The sequence below is a fragment of the Ambystoma mexicanum genome, chromosome 10, assembly GCF_040938575.1.
Source record: "Ambystoma mexicanum isolate Mex_15411 chromosome 10, UKY_AmexF1_1, whole genome shotgun sequence".
Lineage (NCBI taxonomy): Eukaryota > Metazoa > Chordata > Amphibia > Caudata > Ambystomatidae > Ambystoma > Ambystoma mexicanum.
This window is the reverse complement of record NC_090932.1, coordinates 697,926,705-697,949,004: the sequence shown is the minus strand read 5'-3', so window position 1 is coordinate 697,949,004 and position 22,300 is coordinate 697,926,705. Positions and strand designations below refer to the sequence as shown.

Below are 22,300 nucleotides of genomic sequence, written 5' to 3'. Positions count from 1 at the left end.
ACATTCAGTGGTAACCGCAGAGTATTGGATCTTGCCTTTCGAGGATCGAAAGGGGACGTTGACATGGGCGTGTCTGTAACACTATCCCTAACATGACATGACATGTAGTGTACCCAAAATCCCTCACGCATCAAGGTCCCTCCGATAGTCATTAGGCTCCCTCATGGCAGACAAAATACAATCGTGAGTTACTACATAAAGAGAGAAAGTATTAAGACGTTCAAGTTCCTTCCACCCGAGCGGGGAGGAAGGGTGGGCGCATGTGAATCTAAGCAGATACAATCATCGGAAATGCTATTACGGTGAGTAATGCATGTCTTCTGATGCTTGTTAATCTGCTTAGAATCACATGCTGTGCATAGACTAGCGAGCAGCACACGGAGTAGGAGGTGGGTTGTGAGAAGGAACAGTAGTGAAAATATTTCTTAATACTGTTTGTCCCACCTGGGAATCAGACCTAGAATGAGTGTCTAGGCAATAGTGTTTTGTAAAATTGTGTACAGTACTCCAGGTTGCCGCCTTGCAAATGGACTCTAGGGGAACGCTATGGAAGCCCCAGTGCCTCTAGTAGATCGTGCTCTAGGCTTGAAGGGCAGTTCTCTCTAAGCAAGAGTGTAATAGAGTGTGGTGCATTTGACAATCCACCTTGAGATGGCGGATTTAGAGACAGGATCCCCTTCTCTACCAGCTGCCACAGAAACGAAAAACTGATGCGTCTTTCTCAGTGGTTTAGTTCTTTCCAGGTAAAACATGACTGCCCTGCGCAAATCTAATGTGTGTAGGCTTCTTTTGGCCACGTTAGTGGGGTTCTGGAAGAAAGTAGGCAGTTCTATTGGTTGGTTCACATGGAACCTGGAAATAAATTTAGGCGCAAATTGAGGGTGAGTGCGCAGAACCACCATATCTCTGAACTGTAGCAAAAGGGTCTAGAACTGAAAGGGCCTGTAGTTCACCAACCCTTCTTATAGAAGTGATAGCCACTAGGAAGGCTTTCTTATAGGTAAGATAACCAGCCCTGACTGATCTCCTCTCTGATAACTTGAAACAGTCAACCAAAGGCATTTTACTAGAAGACCTTAGCCTAGGGCTCAATGTCCCCCGTTACCCAGGAGCCAAGGCACGCAATACTGCCCTTGAAACCCTTGGGTTCTCCAACACTATTAGTGGACCCACGCGCACACACAAGGACACGCCCTAGATTGGATAGCCGAGCACAACTGTCCCATCTCCATCACAGCCAATACACCAACCCCTTGGTCCGACCATCACATCATTCACTTCAGCATCCCTACTGCCAGAAGCAAAAAGATATCAGAGCCAGCCCTGCCCCGAGCCTTCGCAAAAAGTTCTTGGCAACTTACTAAAGACAACCTACTCCCATTCTTATCAGGACCAGCTTTCAGGCCTCCCTTCTCGGCCGACCCGGAGACCCTAGTACGCACCTATGACATAGCTATCAAAGCAGCAGAGGAAGCTATTGCACCACTCAAACTTAGAAAAGCCAAACCTACCAGCCACACTAATATCTGGTTTAGCTCAGACCTCTTCAGACTCCGATCCAAGAAACGTGCAGCCTTAACTATATAGCAAACATCCCACTCAGAGGAAGCCAAACGTGACTTCAAACTAAAGGCCAAAGAATATAAAAAAGCCATAACTCACTCCAAAGCCACCTCCTTTCAAACCAGAATCCACGAGGCCCAATCCAAAACCAAAGAGATATTCTTTATCTTCAGAGATCTAGAGACCCCTACACCTAGGCCACAGAATTTCATTAAAGACAAAACCTCGTGTGACAGGATCCAATCAGCCATGAACAACAAGCTCAACTCCCTCAAAACCAAAATTCAGGCAACTAGGCAAGCACTCAACATCACTTTGCCCTCTTCTAGAACACCACACCTGCCAGACACTACTAACTCCTTCTCCTTCAAGGAAATCAAAAAAGTGACAACACTAAGATCATGAAGTCCATCAAACCTAATTGCAAAGGGGACATCTGCACAGCCACACTGCAAGCCAACTCACCCCGTTCCTCACAGCCTTGGTGAACGCCTCCTTTGCCACCGGCACAGTCCTATCCTGCCTTAAGGAAGCCTGGGTCCTACCTCATCAAAAAACGTATACTCGATCCATACACACCTACCACCTACCGGCCCATCACGTCAGTCTTTCTCCTCAAGATACTGGATAAAGAGGCCTATTTGCACGTACAACAATGTATTGAGGAGAACCAACTCCTTGGGCTGCGTCAGTCAGGTTTCTGTCCAGGGCACAGCACTGAGACAGCCCTACTTGACTTAAAAAACCAAATGGACGACGCAAGAGACTCGGGGAAACCCGCTCTCCTCCTACTCTTGGACTAATCAGCGGCATTCGACCTTGTTGACCATAAGGTCTTATCCCACCACCTCTCCACCACTGCCAAATTCTAACCCATCACCACCGCATGGATCACCTCCTTCCTGCAAGGTAGGACCATGCAAGTATTCTCTGACATGGCCTCTGCCTCACCTACCATCATCCTATGTGGTGTCCCACAAGGATCATACATCTCACCCACCCTCTATAAGATCTTTACACAACCACTCTTCCTCATTCTAGACCTCCTAGGTACTTCCACACACTAACTATGCCGATGATACTCAGATCCTCCTCACTCGAACGGGGGACTATGACACCGACTCCAAGACACTAAACATTTACAACACAATCCAAGCCTGGATGGCAGCCAATGGGCTCTGCCTTAATTCAGACAAGACAGAACTACTAATGGTTGTTTCCAAGGAAACTCAAGAACCTTGACCCCAAATTCAGCCACTTTATGATCAATAGAATCAAACTTCACGTAGCCAGCTCAGTAAAAACACTGGGTGTCTATCTCTACTCCACCTAACATTGACAAGGCAAGTCAACGCCATTGCTTCATCAGCGCCATACCATGCCAAGCTCATGACAGCAGCCAGACCCTTCCTGTCCAAGGACAACTGCATCACCATCGCCAGAGCTATCACAGGATCAAGATTAGACTACTGCAATGCACTGTTCTTGGGGACCTCCACTAAAAACTTGGACAAACTGCAGATAATACAAAATAACGCTCTACATGCAGCCACAGGAATCCCCAAAAAGGAACACATCACAGCCACCAGGATACAGGCACACTGGCTCCCAGTCAGATAAAGAATCCTCTTCAAAGCGATTGCCCTCACTCCTAAGTGTATCCACCACATGGATCCACCCTACCTCTCTGAAAGAATCCACCCATCAGTCTCCACAAGACCAACCAGAACACGATACGCAAACATGCTCACAGTCCCTGGAGTTAAGAGGGCCCGAGCCGGGGGTGCTAGCTTCCCTTACCTTCCAGCTCTGCAATGGAACGCACTACCACCACCCCTACGAGGAGAAGTCTCCCACTTAGCATTCCGCAAAGCCATGAAAACTGTGCTCTAGGCAAAGTTATGGGGGGGGGGTCCCAAAACTTCTTTTTTCCCATAGACATTATGGGAAAAAAAACTTTGCTCATGCCTACAGCCCAAACCACTGGACGGATTTACACAAAATTTGCGGCAGGAGCGGCGGCTTGGTCCCGAAAGCGTGCCTTTTTAATTTGGTGTAAATCTGTCCAGTAGTTTTTTGAAAAATGACAAAAATGTAAGTGAAAAAAATTAGTGATATCTCTGTCCGCTTCGCGGACATACTTCCCTGTTCGCTCCGCGGACAGGACAGGGATTGGGCAAGCGGCTTGTGTGATGTCCGCGGACATCTGACGTGCTTTCCTATTGGCTGCGGTGAAGCGTGCAGTGCATCTATTTTCAGAGACGCCCGCCATCTTTGTTTATCGCTTGAGAGGCTTTGTCAACAGGAGCAGGATCTGCCGCCTGCACAGTGTAGACGTGTGCTGCGTTGGCTCTGCATCGGCCTCGAGTGTACCTGTAGGCAGTAATGTTTCTTTAAAGGCGGTGCGGCGCAGGCCATCGTGTCTCTCTTGTTCCTTCCCACCCCCCGCTCATGCCCCTCGTCTCCCTCCTGTTCCCCCCACCCGCTGCTCATGACCCTCGTCTCCCTCCTGTTCCCCCCACCCCCCGCTCATGCTCTGTGTCTCTCTTTTGTTCCTCCCCACCCGCTGCTCATGTCCCGTGTCTCCCTCCTGTTCCCCCCACCCGCTGCTCATGTCCCGTGTCTCCCTCCTGTTCCCCCCACCCGCTGCTCATGCCCCGTGTCTCCCTCCTGTTCCCCCCACCCGCTGCTCATGCCCCGTGTCTCCCTCCTGTTCCCCCCACCCGCTGCTCATGCCCCGTGTCTCCCTCCTGTTCCCCCCCCACCCGCTGCTCATGCCCCGTGTCTCCCTCCTGTTCCCCCCCACCCGCTGCTCATGCCCCTCGTCTCCCTCCTGTTCCCCCCACCCGCTGCTCATGCCCCTCGTCTCCCTCCTGTTCCCCCCACCCGCTGCTCATGCCCCTCGTCTCCCTCCTTTTCCCCTCACCCCCCGCTCATGCTGTGTCTCTCTTTTGTTCCTCCCCACCCGCTGCTCATATCCCGTGTCTCCCTCCTGTTCCCCCCACCCGCTGCTCATGCCCCGTGTCTCCCTCCTGTTCCCCCCACCCGCTGCTCATGCCCCGTGTCTCCCTCCTGTTCCCCCCACCCGCTGCTCATGCCCCTCGTCTCCCTCCTGTTCCCCCCACCCGCTGCTCATGCCCCTCGTCTCCCTCCTGTTCCCCCCACCCGCTGCTCATGCCCCTCGTCTCCCTCCTGTTCCCCCCACCCGCTGCTCATGCCCCTCGTCTCCCTCCTGTTCCCCCCCACCCCCCACTCATGCCCCGTGTCTCCCCCCTTCCCCACCCCCACGTCTCCCTCCTGTTCCCCCCCCACCCCCGCTCATGCCCACGTCTCCCTTGTTCCCCCCCACCTCCCGCTCATGCCCACATGTCTCCCCTGTTCCCCCACACCCCCCGCTCATGCCCCGTGTGTCTCCCTCCTTTCCCCCCACCGCCCGCTCATGCCCCGTGTGTCTCCCTCCTTTTGCCCCCACCCCCCGCTCATGCCCCGTGTCTCCCTCCTCTTTCCCCCACCCCCGCTCATGCCCCGTGGCTCCCCTGTTCCCCCCCACCCTCGCTCATGCCCCGTGGCTCCCCCCAGCCCCCGCTCATGGCCTGTGTCTCCCTCCTGTTCCCCCCCACCCCCCGCTCATGGCCTGTGTCTCTCCCTCCCCCCCCACGCCCCGCTCATGGCCCGTGTCTCCCTCCTTCCCCCCACACCCCTGCTCATGCCCTGTGTTTCTCGTTCCCCTCCCCACCCCCCCGCTCATGCCCCGTGTCTCTCTTGTTCCCTCCCACCCCCGCTCATGCCCCGTGTCTCTCGTTCCCCTCCCCACCCACTCGCTCATGCCCCGTGTCTCTCTTGTTCCCCCCCACCCCCCGCTCATGCCCAGTGTCTCCCCTATTCCCCCTCACCCCCCGCTCATGCCACGTGTCTCCCCTATTCCCCCTCACCCCCGCTCATGCCACGTGTCTCCCTTGTTCCCCTCCACCCCCCGCTCATGCCCCGTGTCTCCCCTGTTCCCCCCACCGCCCGCTCATGCCCACGTGTCTCCCCTGTTCCGCCCCCCCCCCCCCCCCCCCCCCGCTGATGCCCTGTTGTGTTCTCTTTATACACCCCGCCTTCCCTTTCCATGGCGGCCATCTTGGTAAAAGATTTTCCTTCCTTCCCGGTTTGGGAAAAAAAAAACTTTTTTTTACCACCCGGGGTTCCCACTTTGAGGACCTTGGATGCTAGTGGTCTTCATCTATTGAAAAGGACGTTATGGTTAAGTTGCGCTACTAAAAACCTATGAAATTCAGTGAAAACACTTTGTTAAAGGGACGTTATGGTTCCAAGTAAAACCGAAAAACCCTTGAAATTCGCCAATTATGGTAAGGTAAGCAACCATAACTCGCGCCACCACCGTGCACTGCTAAGACGAACACCCACAACATCAAAGATGACATCACTGATGACATCACATATGCAATTACTTTTCATGAAATGTCCGTACAAGGGATTCTTATTATAATGGTGAGAAAAAAGTATCAAAGATCATTGGAATAAATATCAAGAGCTAATTAGTGCATCAAGCAATGCATTGATATAAATAGCATTCTATTATGAAGTTCTATCCAGAATACTAAGCTACTCATGCAGAAACATAGGCATTGTGTGCAGCATAAAAAATAAAGGTATAATATTCATAATGTTGATATGTTGAATAATTAAATGATAACTGTTTTCTTATTAAAGTTGTGTACTGTGAAATACGTAATAAGTAGCTAATAAAACCCAAGTATTACATAATTGAATTATTACAGACAAAACACAAAGAGACAACACCACATGCAAATTTGAGTATATACATGGAAAGTGAAGTAAGCAAAAAATCAGCAGTAGTAGCAGAAACAGTTCATAACCTAACTGATTATCTTTACGCAGAGAAATGATTGCTCTGTTTCAAAGTTGCTATTTACCCTATGTATATGTATCACATGATGTGATTGGACCCTAAGGAAAGCAGTGTGAGTACAATGTATACAAATATGAGCATATACAGGGAAATTACAGTAATAAAAAAACAGAACTATCAGAAAGTGCTGATATCTCTACTGATTATGTTCATGCACAGAAAGGATTGCTGTCTTTCAAGCTTGTGTCTTCCCTTATGTATGTTTCCTATGATATGACTGGACCCTAATAGAATTTCTGTAAAAACATACTTGAGGGATAACTCTACAAATATAGTACCTTTTCAATTGTTATTTCCTACCTGCTACTGAATAAAACCATGTGCCCTAGATTTGTCAGTAAAGGAATAAAGAGTGAGACAGACATGTGATGTCATCAGTGATGTCATCAATGACATTTGTGATGTCATCTTTGATGTTGTGGGTGTTAGTCTTAGCAGTGCACGGTGGTGGCACGAGTTATGGTTGCTTAGCTTACCATAACTGGCGAATTTCAAGGGTTTTTCGGTTTTACTTGGAACCATAACGTCCCTTTAACAAAGTTTTTTCACTGAATTTAATAGGTTTTAGTAGCGCAACTTAACCATAACGTCCCTTTAACAAAGGTTTTTCATTGTTATATATATATATATATATATATATATATATATATATATATAATATAACACAATGTATTACAACACAATGTATTTCTTACCGTAAAAGCATTTCTGATGGTTGTATCTGCTTAGACTCACATGCTGTGCATAGTCTAACATCCAGTGGTCACTTCGGAGTATTGCATTTTGTTTTTTGTAGTCGAAAAGGGGACGTCGACAAGGCGTGTCTGTAACACTATCCCTATAGTGACGTGCAGTGTACCCACAATCCCTCACGCGTCGAGGTCCCTCTGTATTTTTTCTGCCCTGAGGGAGCCTTATGGATGCGAGTGAGTACAGAAAAGATAGATAAAAGGATGTCTATGTTCCTACCATCCGAGCGGGGAGGAAGGGTGGGCGCATTTGAATCTAAGCAGACGATAAGTAATGCAGTCTTCTGATGTTTGTTAATCTGCTTAGAATCACATGCTGTGCATAGACTAGCGAGCAGTACCTGGAGTTGGAGGAGGGTTGGGAGAAGGAACAGTAGAGAAAAGGTGTCTTAACACTGCTTGTCCCACCTGTGAATCAGATCTAGAGTGGGCATCTACACAGTAGTGTTTTGTAAAGGTGTGTCCAGAACTCCAGGTTGCCGCTTTGCAAATGGACTCGAGAGGGACATTTGCAATGAATGCTATGGAAGCCCCAGTGCCTCAAGTAGTGTGCTCTTGGCTTGAAGGGTAGTTCTCTTTTAGCAAGAGTGTAACAGAGGGTGATGTATTGAACAATCCATCTAGATATAGTGGATTTTGAAACTGCATCTCCCTCTCTTCCTGCGGCCACCGAGACAAAGAACTGATTAGTCTTTCTCAGTGCTCTAGTTCTTTCCATATAAAACATAACAGCCCTGCGCACATCCAGTGTATGCAGGCTTTTTTCTCCCAAGTTTGAAGGGTTTTGAAAGAACATTGGTAGTTCTATGGATTGGTTCACATGGAACTTAGAAATGAATTTAGGTGCAAACCTAGGGTGTGTGTGCGTAGAACCACCTTATCTCTGTGAACTGTTACAAAGGGGTCTAGAATAGATAGCGCTTGTAGTCCACTTACTCTCCTGATGGAGGTGATGGCTATTAGAAAAGCAGTTTTAAGGGTGAGGTCCTTAAGCGTTGCTTTGTGCATGGGTTCAAAGGGTGAGCCCATCAGCCTGGTTAGTAGCACATTTAAGTCCCATCCGGGAGCTGGGTTAGCTATGGGAGGTTGTATTCTTTTAACCCCTTCCAAGAAGGCCTTAATAACTGGGACTTTACACCACAACACTTTAAGTTGAGAAGTGGTGTAAGCGGAAAGTGCAGCCAAATGAACCTTAATAGAATTAAACACTAATCCTGAGTAGGTGAGTCAGGTAGAGAACAATGTGTGTGGGAGAGCAGTCAACCGGGTTGATGCTCTTATTTCTACACCATAGGACGAATCTCTTCCACTTGCTAGAGTAACAGTGACGAGTGTTAGGCTTTCTAGCTTCCTTGAGGATGTCCATGCATCTCTGCGGGATCTGTAAATGACCACATTCTATGATCTCAGGAGCCATGCTGCTAAGTTCATGGTCTGTGGGCATGGGTGCAGTGTCTTGCCTTTGTCTTGTGACAGCATGTTGTACGGGCAAGGTAGTTTCACCGGTGGAGACAGAGACATCTCCATCAGGCGAGTGAACCATGGTTGCCGGGCCCACATAGGGGCCACTAGTATCAGGGTGACTGGTTCCTGGTGCATCTTGTGCAGAAGGGGAGTCGGGGGGGGGGGGGTACCTGGAGGCGTAATCTTGGCATTGGGAGTTCTCCAGAGTTGCGAAGAGATCTATTTCTGGGAATCCCCATTGTGTGAAGACGTCTAAAACGATGTCTTCTTGTAACCGCCATTCGTATTCTGCGGGTAGAGGGAAGTCTCTGCTGAGTTCGTCTGCTAGCAGATTGAGTTCCCCCGGTACATGTTGTGACAACTGGAACATGTGTTTGAGAGCCCACTTCCAGATGTTCTGGGACAGCTTGGACAGTACTGGAGAGCGAGTGCCCCCTTGCTTGTTCAGATAGTACATAGCTGTGGTGCTGTCTGAGGACCATCACTGTCTTCCCTTGCAGGTGTGCCTGAAAAGCCTTCAGTGCTTTGAAGACCGCTAAAAGTTCCAGCAAGTTTAAGTGTTTGGATGCTACACTCGGAGTCCAAACTCTGTGTGCAGTCTGATGGGATAGGCGAGTCCCCCATCCTGTGAGGGGATGTGTCTGTGGTTAGAGTGGCTTCCACTGCGGGGGTGGTGAATGGTTTCCCTATGACAAGGTTTTCCTTCGACCAGCACCGTAGCGAGAGAACCAAGGCCTGCGAGACCACCACTAGATCGTCCCATTGTCCGCTGGCCTGACACCACTGGCTGTTGAGCCACTCTTGCATTGGACGCATGCGCAGTCTCGCGTGAGGTACCAAATATATACATGACGCCATAATTCCCAGCAAACGTATTGCTTTGCGCACTGTCACCTCTCGACCGGCCACATATTGAGGGATCTGAAACAGCATATTTTGGACCCTCTCGTTGGAGGGGAAGACGAGGCCGTCCTTTTTCTAATTAGAGCCCCTAGGAATTGTTTGTTTTGGCTGGGCTCTAGGCTGGACTTCTTTTCGTTGATGGAGAAGCCCAGTTTGAACAAAAGGTCTACAGTCTTTTGGGTGTTTGAGAAGCATGTCTCGTAAGAATCCCCTGTTATGTGCCAATCGTCGAGGTAAGGGTATACTGGGTTGGACAACCTGCGCAGGTGGGCCGCTGCCACTACTTTCGTGAATACCCTCTGCGCTGACTCTATGCCGAAGGGTAGCACTCGGAACTGGTAGTGTTTGCCCTCTATCATGAACCTGAGGTATTTTCTGTGCGCTGGCAACATTAAAATATAAAAGTATGCATCTTTCATGGCCAGTGTTGTCATGTAATCCCCTTGCGTTAAAAGGGGGATTACTTCCTGTAAATTCACCATATGAAATTTTTGAGGTTTTACAAATTTGTTCGCTGGGTGCAGATCTAGTACAGGGCGCATGGTTAAATCCTTTTTGGGTACAAGGATGTACACTGAATAAATACCTTCCGTTGCATGTGATAGAGGCACAACCTCTATAGCCCCTTTTTCTAGTAGCTGGTCCACTTCCTGAAGAAAGATGGCGAGGTGTTCTGGTGACAGGCGTCGTCCCCTTGGGGGTCTGTACGTCGGGGACCGGTTAAATTCTATACAGTAGCCGCGGGCTATGGTTGATAGTACCCAGCGGTCTGATGTTATTCCCTCCCATGCTGGAAGAAAGGATGTTAGCCGGCCCCCGACCGGTGATGCATAGGAGGGGACCCGAATCTTCGGGTCATTTGGTGTTGGTGGCCTGGGAACCTCTAGGGATGGAACCCCGACCTCTTCTCTTGCCACGACACTGTCCTCTCTGGGAGTATTGTCCACTGGTTCCTTGATTAGAGGACCAGTTGCCTGCAGAGTACTGCTGCTGTTGCGGATGTTGTTATTGGCGCTGGCCTCGAAAAAACCGTCTGTTTCCATAACCTCGCTTGTTGGGAGGCCTTCAAATCTGATCTAGGGTCTTAATGGTGTCAAATTCCATTTTTGCATTCTCTAGCGCGTCATCCACCGCCTTCCCAAAGAGGTTGGCATCCTCTATTGGTTTGTTAATGAGAGATGCTTGAGTTTCGGGTTTAAACCCCGAAATACGTAGCCAGACATGATGTTTGAGGACGATTCCTTGGACTAGGGAACGGCCAGCTGTTTCTGCAGCATCTAGAGTATTTTTAATGATGCTCTGGTTCACGAAGGTTCCCTCTGTAACCGTGGCCAGAAGCAGAGTCTTTAGGGGTTCAGGTACCGCCTCAATGTCTTTGCGTAGTTTGCTCCATTGAGCATCTGCATAACTAGCCAGTAAGGACTTGTTGTTAGCAATCCTAGTGGAAAAGGCTGCTGAGGCTGTAATCCTTTTACCTAGGGCATACAGCTTTTTACCCTCTTTATCTGGAGGCGCATTGCTGGTTGATAGCGGGACCCCTGCCCTCTCTCTTGTGTTAGTTACCACTAGGGAGTCCGGCACTGAGTGGCCCCTGATGTATAACGGGTCCGATGGAGAAGGACTACATTTTTCTATCCTTGGGTTGACCCCTCTGACCAATGCGGGTGTAGCTAGCGAAGGAATTATTTATCTCTTTACTGAGGCAAGGAGGGGAATGGTTTGACTGACGGGGGGTTTCTCCTTGATAATCTTTACAACGAAGTCTATGTCAGGAGAAATTTCCCAAGTTTCGATTTCGAAATGTGCTGTTGCTTTACGTAGTAGTGCATTAAAGATAGGTTGATCGTCTATAGGTGACGTATTCCTGATTGGTGAGTCTTTGGGAGGGGACAGGGTTAGGGCATCGGGGTCTGTAGATGCTGAAGGGGCCTGCCAGGGCTGTGAAGCACCTTCTTCTGGGCCTTCTTCAAAACCCCCACCACCCCTGTCTGGGTCATCCTCAAAACCTTCCTGGTCTAGGTCTTGTTCTCGTTTGTTACCCAAGAACTCCTCATCTTCCTGAAAGTGGGAGTCCTCTTCAGTGAGGTCATACAACTCTAGATCCCCCTGTGGGGGGTTGAACAGCCTAGGGTATTTAGCCCTAGGATCCTCCTGAGGCCCCTCTCTTGGTCTTTTGGGTGTGGGCAGGTATTGGGTAGATATAAAATTCTCCATCTTGTACATGCAAAATTGGAGTCTCTCTAATGTCCCTTGTGGTAGCCCAGAACGGTCTGGGGGGGAAAAGGGAAGGCTTTTGGCCTGTAAACGCTTTGACCTATCCCATAACGTCAAAGATAAGCTCCCATCGCCTTCTGAAAAGCCTTCTAGTAGGCTGGGAGTCCCTTTCGACAGAGGGGGCGGTTCCTGCCTTCCTTCCGTCCCTTTCGGCGTTTCCCTGGCCTTGCGAGCGGTATTCGGCATCTCTCTCGCCGTCCTTCTCTGGCTATCGCTGGAAACAATGCGTGCCAGGCTCTCCACGACTAAAACATCTGTCGAGGGATCCTCCGGCCTCGATGTTACAGGTTTCGCGTCCTCTACGCCGACGGGCGCTCGCTGGCGGGGCACGTCGTCTGGCGGTTTGGTGATAGCACCCTTATCTGGGGGTAGCCCAGTCGCATTTGCGAGCGGGGCTTTGGACCCTTACGGTCCGTGGAGGCCGCCGGTAGGACCTGCATCTCCATTGGCGCCAATGCTTTCTTCGTCTTTGACGAAGAAGCAGCGTGGGTCGTGTGCTTGTGTGCATCTATGTCGCCGGGGTGTTCATCCCCATAAGCAGGGCGTGAGCCGAGCTCGTCGGGGCCGGGGACAGATGACGAGGAGCGTGACCGCTCCCTAGAGGGGTGTACAACCTCCGATGCGGAGGTCGGGTTATCACTTTCCTCTCCACTTTCGGCAGCGGGTGAGGAATCGGACCTAGACATGGCATAGGCTGCCCACCTCTTGACCCTGCGATCCTTTAAAGTCTTGGGTTTAAGAAGCTTACAGGCCGCACAACCGTCTTCCTTGTGGTCGAGGGGCAAGCAACGGTTGCACCGTTTGTGCTCGTCTTTCCAGGTGAATTTGCCCTTGCAGCGCAGGCAAAACCTAAACGGTGTCCTCGCCATAGCTGAGGTTACGGACAGTCGTGATAACACCCCCGAAGGAAAAGGTGGGGAAAGAGAAAGGCATTCTTAAAGAAATAGCAAGAAATGTCCCACGACCCCACTCTCCCTACTGTTTGAGGCCGGCGAGGCCAGGCCACGTGTTCGGCGACGCCGAAGGGTCTCCTCCGTTGAAGGCACAGCCGTCGAAGATCTTGTCGGCGGAGAACAGCTTCGTCGAAGGAGGAAGGTAACGTTAGGTAACGACCAAAGGTCGAGTGTGGTATTGATAAATAACGACCAAATGGTCAAGTGCAATGTCTCTCGAGGAGCTCCGCGTAAAGGCGACCAATATCTGTGCGGAAAAAAACAATCTGAGGGACCTCGACGCGTGAGGGATTGTGGGTACACTGCACGTCACTATAGGGATAGTGTTACAGACACGCCTTGTCAACGTCCCCTTTTCGACTACGAAAAACAAAATGCAATACTCTGCAGTGAACACTGGATGTCGGACTATGCACAGCATGCGATTCTAAGCAGATTAACAAATATCATATATATATATATATATATATATATATATATATATATATATATAATGTCAGATTTTATGTACCTCAGTATCATGCTCTTTTCTATGCCTATGTACCTCATTCCCTGTAATTATGTAACTAAGCCTGTTACATAAACTTGCCTTATGCATAGGCTCAAAAAGGGAAACCCCATAAATCTAGTCAATACCACATTTAGGACCCATCCAGGAGCCGGGTTAGAAATGGGGGGGGGGGGGGGAGATAAATCCTCTTATCCCCTTCCATGAAAGCCTTAATAACTGGTATTTTCCACCACATTTTCTGTTGTGATGTAGTGTAGGCTGAGAGAGCAGCTAAGTGAACTTTCAAGGAATTAAAAACCAGGCCTGAGTCTAGTAAGTGAGTCAGGTACAAGACAATGCGAGTAGGAGAGCAGTCAATGGGATTGACGCCCTTAGCATTGCACCAGATAACGAAGTGCTTCCATTTACTGGAATAGCAATATCGGGTGTTAGGTTTCCTCGCCTCCCTAAGGATGTCCAGGCATCTCTGAGGAAGTTGAAGGTGTCCGAACTCTACGACCTCGGGAGCCAGGCCGCTAAGTTCAGGGTTTGCAGGTATAGGTGAAGCGTTTCTTCCTTGTCCTGAGATAACATGTTGTACGGACAAGGCAGTTTCATAAGAGGAGAGAGGGACATCTCCATCAGATGAGAACCAGGGATGGCGGGGCCACCAATTTCATCGTGACCTGGTGCATCTTCTGCACAATCTTGTTGAGTAGGGGAGTCGGGGGGTGGGGTGGGAGACGAAGTGTAATAAAATTTCACTTGGAACAGTTCTGGGGGCACCCGGAGGTGTAATCTCAGCATTGAGCTTTCTCCAGAGTTGCAAACAAGTCGATCTATTGGGAGCCCCATAGCGCGAAAATGTTGTAGACGAGGTCTTCGTGTAGTCACCATTCGTACTCTATGGGCAGTAGGAAGTCTCTACTGAGCACATCCGCCAGAAGATCGAGTTCCCCTGGAACGTGTTGGGACAACAGCAACATCCTGTGTTTGAGAGCCCATATCCAAATGTTTTGGGACAGCTTGGAAAGCCCTGGAGGGTGTGTGCCCCCTCATTTGAACAGGTAGCACATGGCTGTGGTGCTGTCTGTAAAGATCAGGACTGTCTTCCCCTGTAACTGTGTCTGAAAGGCTTTCAGTGCTTTGAATACAGCTAATCGCTCTAACAGATTTATGTGGTTGGACACTACTACTGGGGACCACACGCAGTGCTCGGCCTGATGAAGTAGGTGAGCCCCCCAACCTGTGAGAGATGCGTCTGTCGTGAGAGTGGCTTCTACTGCGGGTGGTGAAGGCTTTCCCCTTCAAGAGGTTTTCCCTGGACCACCACTGCAGAGAGAGAACGAGGGCTGGCGACACAACTACCAGATCTTCCCATTGTCCACTGACCTGACACCACTGGCTGTTGACACTCTTGCATTGGACGCATGTGCAAACGCGCATTAGGAACTAAGTAACTGCAGGACGCCATCATTCCTAACAGTCGCATGGCCTTGCGTACCGTCACTTCCCAACTGGCTACATACTAAGGGATCTGAAACAGCATGTTCTGAACCCTCTCGTTGGAGGGGAAGACAAGGCCGTCTTTTGTCTGAATTAAAGCCCCTAGAAACTCTTTAACTTGACTGGGGTCCAAGCTGGATTTATTCTCGTCGATGAAGACCAGACTGAATAAGAGGTCTATTGTCTTCCGAGTGTTCAATAGGGATGTTCCGTAGGTCTTCCTTGTTATGAGCCGGTTGTCGAGGTAAGGATAAACCGGGACAGATTGTCTGCGCAGGTGCACTGCTGCTACTGCCAGTACCTTCGTAAACACCCTTGGCGCCGAGGCAACGCCGAAGGGGAGTACATTGAACTGATAGGTATTTTCTGTGCGCTGGCAACATTGAAATATGAAAGTATGCATCTTTCATGTCTAGTGTTGCCATGTGATCCCCCTGTTTCAGCAGCGGGATTACTTTCTGTAAAGTGACCATCCAAAACATTTGAGGTTTGACAAATTTGTTCGCTGGGCGCAAGTCTAGCACAGGGCACGTGGTGAGATCCTTTTTGGGTACAAGGAAGTACACTGAATAAATACCCTTGTTTACCTGTAGAATACGGACGACTTCTATGGTGCCCTTTTCTTGAAGGATCTCCACCTCTTGCAGTAGGATGCGCAGGTGTTCTGGAGTCAGGCGTCTTGATTTTGGCGGTCTGAATTGAGGTGGTCGGCAAAATTCTATGCAGTACCTGTGGGCGACGGTCTTGAGCACCCACTCGTCTGTTATCCCCTCCCATGTATGAAGGAAAAATGTGAGACGCCACCCCCTCTCCCCCAACCGGGGTGGAATGGGAGGGGACTCGGATCTGAAGGTCAATTCTGACCCGAGGTCGGGGAGCCTCTGGGGGTGGAACTTCGGCCTCTACCCTTTCCACGCCGCTGTCCTCTAGGTGGGTAGGTGGTGGTGTTAGATCCTTGTCCTGACCTTCAGTTGTTACCTGAACCATACTGGTTCTGAGGGGAGCGAGATTGCCCACGAAAGGACCAGCGAGAGCCGCCCCCTCTCCGTTGATGTTTCTTGGTAATCTGTTGAAGGGACTTGAGTGGCTCATGTTCTTTCTTGGCTGTTTCAAGTGCTTCGTCCTCTGCCTCGCCGAACAAGTTGGTCTCCTCAACTGGCTTGCTTATTAAGGCTGCCTGGGTCTCCGGCTTAAACCTGGAGTTCCACAGCCAGGCATGTCGCTTGAGCAGGGTACCTTGTGCCAAGGTTCTTCCCGCTGATTCAGCAGCGTCTAAAAGTGTACTTATAAGCATATTCTAATTCACTTGCTTGCCTTCAGATACGATGGTGAGCAACTTGGCCTGCATAGGTTCTGGTACTTCTTGAAGGCCTTCTTGCAGCAGGTTCCACTGGACGTCTGCGTAGCTAGCCAACAAAGTGGTGGGATTGGCCATTCAGGTGGAGACCGCAGCAGCAGTGGTTACTCTTTTCCCCAGTACATACAGCCTTTTGGAGTTATCAGGCGGTACCTCCCCTGTAGACAAGCGTAAATCAGACCGCTTCCTAGTAGTGTTAACTACTAAAGAATCTGGAGTGGCATGGCCCTTGATGTAGGCAGGGTCGGTAGGAGAAGGACGAAACAACTTCTCCAACATAGGGTTCAATGCTGTGGTCTGAGTTGGTGTCAACAATGAAGGTGCCAATTTCCTCTTGATAGATTTCAACAAAGGAATGGCCTGGCTGGCAGGTTTTTCTTTGAGTATGTCCACTACAAAATCCAAATCCAGCAAAGCTTCTTGTGTGGCGATCTGAAAATATTCAGCCGCCTTTTTCAAGATGGCATTAAACACCATTTGATCATCCACAGTGGAGGCTTGGCGGACTGGAGTGTAGGGAATCCATACACAGGGCATCGGGGTCTGGGGTGGGAGTAGGGGGATGCCCAGTGTTGACCTTCAACCTGGCGGCTGTCTTCCCAATTTTCCATAGGATCTGGAGGGTCATCCATATTGTAATCATCCCCAAAGGGGGCATCATCTTGTACATAGGTGTCTACAGTGACATCGTCATCAGTGAGGTCATAAGTATATTCCTCCTGAGGATCGTCCATCCTTTGAAACCTGGCCATAGGTGTAAAAGGAAGGTCCTCCCGAGGCCCCTTGGGAGCAAACCTTTCAGAATAAGACATTTCTCTAGTCTGTCCATACACCCCATAAACATCTTCCTGGTCCATGAGGATGAACCAGATGAGTCCAGGGGAGGAAAGGGCTCATTTTTCTCTTTGGAACATCGAAATGTGTCCCCTAGTGTGCTGGATTAAAGGCCCAGGACTCTCAGCATAGTCCTTGCGGGGTTTCGGGACGCTGTGGCGCGTCTCTCGGCGTATCTTTAGACCATTCCTTGCGTTTCGCTGTGTCTTTCGACTGTTCCCTATGTCTAACCGCCGAGGCGATCCTTGCGATACTATCGCAGATGCTTGGGGTAATGGGGAGATGTGCCGGGTGGACCAGAGGCCGCGAAGTGGATTTCAGCGCCACAGGGCCATAAGCGGCGTCTGCGCTCTCTCCTGGAGAGTCTCGACGGCCGTGTGCATTTTAGTGCTAACGCCCTTTACTTTAGATTGCCCAGTTGCAGGCTGCTGCTGCGGTTGCGGGGAAGGCTGCCGATCATAAAGATCAGCGGATCCCGTCGAAGTATTCGACAGGTCAGTTAGCGCTTTGGAACGCTTTGACTGTGCCGCAGAAGCAGAACCTTGGGTTGCGTATTTGGTGTTTGAATCTTGTGCGCCCATGTAGCCGGGTGTCTTCTCCATAGCATGACTCACATCGTGCCTGCCGGGGTTGGGGACTGACGCTGCGAATCAAGAACTCTCCGCCGTTAGGTCAATGGCCTCCGAAACGGAGACCGGGTCATCGCTAGCCCGTCCATCAGACTCGGGGGTTGCAGCGGCAGGGTGGACGGGGGAAAAGAACGTTCGGCCTGTGACATGCCGCAGGCCGCCCACCGCTTCAGACGACGCTCCTTAATCGTCTTAGGACCTAGAGTCTATACGCTGGGCAAGCCGCCTCGTGGTTGAGGGGAAGACAGTTGTTGCACCAACTGTGCTCGACTTTCAATATATTTGGCCCTACACGAGGGGCAAAATCTATATGGAGTCTTGTCCATAACGTAAGACAGGTACAGCGATGACAAAACCCAAGGAACAAAGAGGGTGAAAGAGGAAAGGCATACTTGAAAGAATATGGCCTCCACGATCCCACTCTCCCTACTGTACAGGCTTTGCCGTTGCACAGGATTCAACAGTCAAAGTGACTTATTGGGAATAAACTACCAAAGTCAATAATTACAACAATAACGCAATCTCTTATTAAGAGCTCCGCATTAGGGCGATCTGTAATATGGGCGGAAAAAAACAATCGGAGGGACCTCAATGCGCAAGGGATTTTGGGTACACTACAAGCCGCGTTAGGGATAGTGTTACAGACACGCCCATGTAGACATCCCCTTTTGATTCTCGAAAGACAAGATGCATTACTCTGCGGTTACCAGTGGATGTCGGACTACATGCACAGCATGCTATTCTAAACAGATTAACAAGCAATCTCTTGTTTGTTCTAATAACCCCTGTCTTTTCACACTCTCAAATGCTACTCTGAATGCAACAGTAACACAGTGTCCTAGTTATTTAAGTCACCTGAGGGTGCAGGAAATGTCTGTGTGCCATCCCCAATGGGTCTTTACTGATTCTGAGAAACCGAAGAGTGTGTATTTCTGAAGTGTATTTGAATGTTGCTTTTATATTGCTCCCTTCTGAAGAAGGCTTGTGTAAATGACTGGTAAATAAATGAATACTTGTTTTATAAAGAAAACTTGGGTATCAGTGTTTATTTCAATACTTGTCACTGTGAATCACTGTGCAACTCCACTACTGCTCACATTGACCCCTCTTGTGATAGGCCTGGCTGCTAGGCCACACTACCAACTTTTGTAGTTCAGACTTATACCAAAGGTTGAGTCCCTATTGCCAGGAGGCTGGGGTTGTTGTAGTGCACCTAAAGGGTACTACCCCAAATAGTTACCCAACAGGCAGGAAAACTAAATAGGTTTTTAAAGCATCATTCACAAATCTCTTCCCAACTTAGGCAGCTTCATATTCTCATGAAACTAAGGAAACTTGCTGTCATACCTCCTTGTATGCCCATTTTCTACTGTGGCATTAGTGACCATGGGAAGAGGGGGGAATGGGGCTGTAGCAGGTCTTAGCCTGCATGTGCACAAGGTGAAGCTGAGAGTGTATAACACGGGTAAAGGACGATAACACTAGTTACAGCTCTCCTCCCAAAGCTGTAATGAAATTATATTATGTCAAAAGCACACAAAAAAAGGTTACAAAGGAAACAGATGGAGAAGGGGCTTGAATAGAGCACTGTGAATGTCACATGTTGACACCGGGAAACAGCATGCCTTGAAACAGTGGTCAAGAACCTCGATATCCATTCCCAACAATGGCCCACCAAATATTATAATATTCTAATTAAGCAACAATGCTGCATTCTGAGTAATATACTGGGTGGTAAAGGCTGTGGCCCAAATAAACACAACATTATCACTGGGAATCATCAAGGGAGAAGTTAATTCTGGCATGTAGCAAATGGAGCCCGAGGGTGCAAGTTGTTGGCTGCAGCTTCGAACGTTGTCTTCTCTCTGTAAAGGTTTGCGTTCTGGTGAAGCAGATTGAGGCTTTACCAGATGAAAGCCAGCTACGTTCTTGCATTTAATGATGCCTCCGCCATGATAGCATGTTAGTAAAGCCCTCTGAGTCACAGCTACTACACCCTTGGTATGATGTCTTGCGTACTAGGTTTGTAATGTTCATGAGTAGCAGCCCAAGCAGTTTGCGCCAGAAAATCATCATGTTAAGAAAAAATAAAATTAAAATAAATATAAAAAGACTGTCACCATGGAAATATTGACCAGGAACTAGATTGAGTCCCTTCTTCATTTCCAAGGTGCAAGGTCAGCGATCCGGGCAAGTGCGCTGTGGGGATGAATGCAAAGTGGGGCATATGGTATAGTGGTGCACCACATGGTCAGAGGGCTAGGATTGCAGGTCTTAGTGGGTAAGGGCTGCATTCCGAGCCAACTGATCGGCTGTGGCACCAACCTTGTGCACTAATGTAATATAGAAAAGATTTTTTTATGCAGGCTTCTTTATGCAGTAGGGGAAAGATACCAATTAAGACAGTGAATTAGTATTATAAGCATCTCAAAGTCAAAATAAGTAAAACTACAAGTACAATAATACCACAAAAAAAGATGAGATTCAGCTCATCAGGATCAGCATGAGCTGATTTTCAATACCTTAAAGACATGAAAGGCTTCAAACTGAATGTTACGGCTCTTGTCTCGCAAAAGATTCATCATCAGTTTAAGATTTTCAGGTTTGCTAATGTATTTTGTCATAATTGTGAAGTTGTGTCGGTCTAGCAGCAGTTCACCAAGGAGCTAAAAGAAGAAAAAAAACACATCTTTAAATGTGAAACAATTTAAATATGGTTTTACTGTTTTAAAAAATATATTTTTTTGGCCAGGCCCTGTTAACTTTCCAATAGATAAACAAATTACTCACCACCCGGTAACACTCTTTCTGATGGATGTTCCTCTTATGGATTCCTCATCTACAACAATCCTATCAGCAGCGCAGCTGATCTTCGAAAACGAGGAGAGCAAGGACACCACCACATACCAGAATACACACCCAAGGTCTGCTCTACTAAAACAAGCTTTCAGTCCAGACCGGGAATCCAGACAGTAATGTTTGATGTATGGGTGCAGCAACAGCCACATAGTCAACTGGAAAATGTCCAGTACAGGGAACCCTCTTTGCAGGGTAGAAGTGTAGGCCAGTCTGTGGTATAATGAGCTGAAGGTTGAGAAGTATAATAGAAAAAGAATGAAGAGGCTCAAATGGAGCATGCATAAGAAACGTTAACACTAAATTTAAATCCCATTCCAAGACCACAAGTTGGCATATATGATATGATATTTTATCTATATCGCGCTGGTACACAAGTGTTTCAGAGCACGACCAGGCAAGGGAGGGTTACAAGGGAGAACAAAAAACAACAATCTTACTAGGCCTAGTGACATTGAGAACACGCAAGTGCATGGGGAAGGGAAAAGGGGGAAGTGCATGGAAGGGAAAGTGCGGAACAGAGGAGAGAACAGAATACATAATAACAAGGGAAATAAATAAATGTGATAAACAGTGGTAGTGCAGCCGGCAAGTGGCAGAGTGCTAGGTTAGTCAGATAGGGTGCATCTGATAATTGCAGAAGAAGGGTCGGTGGGGGACTGTACGAGTACAGATACAGGGTCCAGTGCAAGGGGTGGCCCGGAGGCAGTGCAGGAGGGTGGCAGGGTGAGCAGGTACCTGGGCCTGATGGACAGAGGGTGGCCAGGTGCATGGTGCCGAGAGAAAGCAGATCAGCCAGGGATAAGAGGGGCAAAGGCAGAAGCGAAGAGGAAGGTCTTGGAGGAAACTGATTGCATAATCCCTGTAAAAAATGTATGCTGTTTTATTGAAGTAAATTCCTTCGTGGGGAGGACATTAAGGGAAGTATAAGGGGGTAGGGAGGGATTGAGAGTGGCACAAAATTTGTAGTAATTACAAAGAAGTAAATTAACACAAAGTAATTTAATTCGTTATAACGTAGAACCATAAAAGTAACTTTGGTGTTTGTGCAGAAAGAGCCCTGCTAAGGGGACAGTTTGCAAACAGAGATAGATATGATATGATATGGCATTTGTAACGCGCCTATACACAAGTGTTTCAAGGCGCGACGAGGCAGGGAGGTGGGAACAAACGGGGGGAAGACAGACAATGATCCTACTAGGCCAGGTGTCATTCAGATCGTGCAAGTGCAGGGCTAGGGGGAAGGGAAAAAGTGCAAGGGGAAGGGGAGAGGGGTGGGAAGTGCTGAACAGGGTAAGTAGAATAAAAGAAAAATAAATAAAAAAATAGGGCCAGCTGGTGGCAAGTGCAAGATAAGTGCAGACAAGTGCTGGGCGGGGGGGCTGTAGGGATGCAGCGACAGACCCGCAGTTCAGGGGTTGCCAGGGAGGCAGTGCAAGGGGAGAGTGGCTGGGCCAAGGACCGAGGTCGGTGAGAGTGGCCCAGGTGCAGGTTCAGTGCAGTTTCAGTGAAGAATTTAGCAGGGGAGAGGGAGAGAGAAAGCAGAAGCAAAGAGGAAGGTTTTGAGGTGCTTCCGGAACCGAAGATAGTTCTCCTCCAGTTTCAGGGAGGCAGGAAGGCTTTTGCAGGGGGAGGCCCCTGCCGCAGAGAGAGATCTACCCCCAGCTCGTTGCTTCGAGAAGCGGCTGACCCTGAGAGAGTTGGAGACAGATGAGTAAAGGGCTCGGGAAGGAAGATATTTAGGAAGAGAGAGTTGAAGGTATTTAGGCCCCAGCCCCCAGAAGGC

The 22,300-nt window shown here is 49.0% G+C and overlaps 1 protein-coding gene across 2 annotated transcripts in view; it reads right to left on the bottom strand.

Moving 5' to 3' along the window:
* The window catches only part of CAB39 (calcium binding protein 39), a 323,674-nt gene that overhangs the window by 71,926 nt on the left and 229,448 nt on the right, over window positions 1-22,300 (bottom strand). For both annotated transcript variants that reach the window (XM_069618308.1, XM_069618309.1), the window contains exon 8: window positions 20,181-20,324. In XM_069618308.1, coding sequence (XP_069474409.1) covers window positions 20,181-20,324 — 144 coding nt within the window. The remainder of the gene's footprint in view (window positions 1-20,180; window positions 20,325-22,300) is intronic.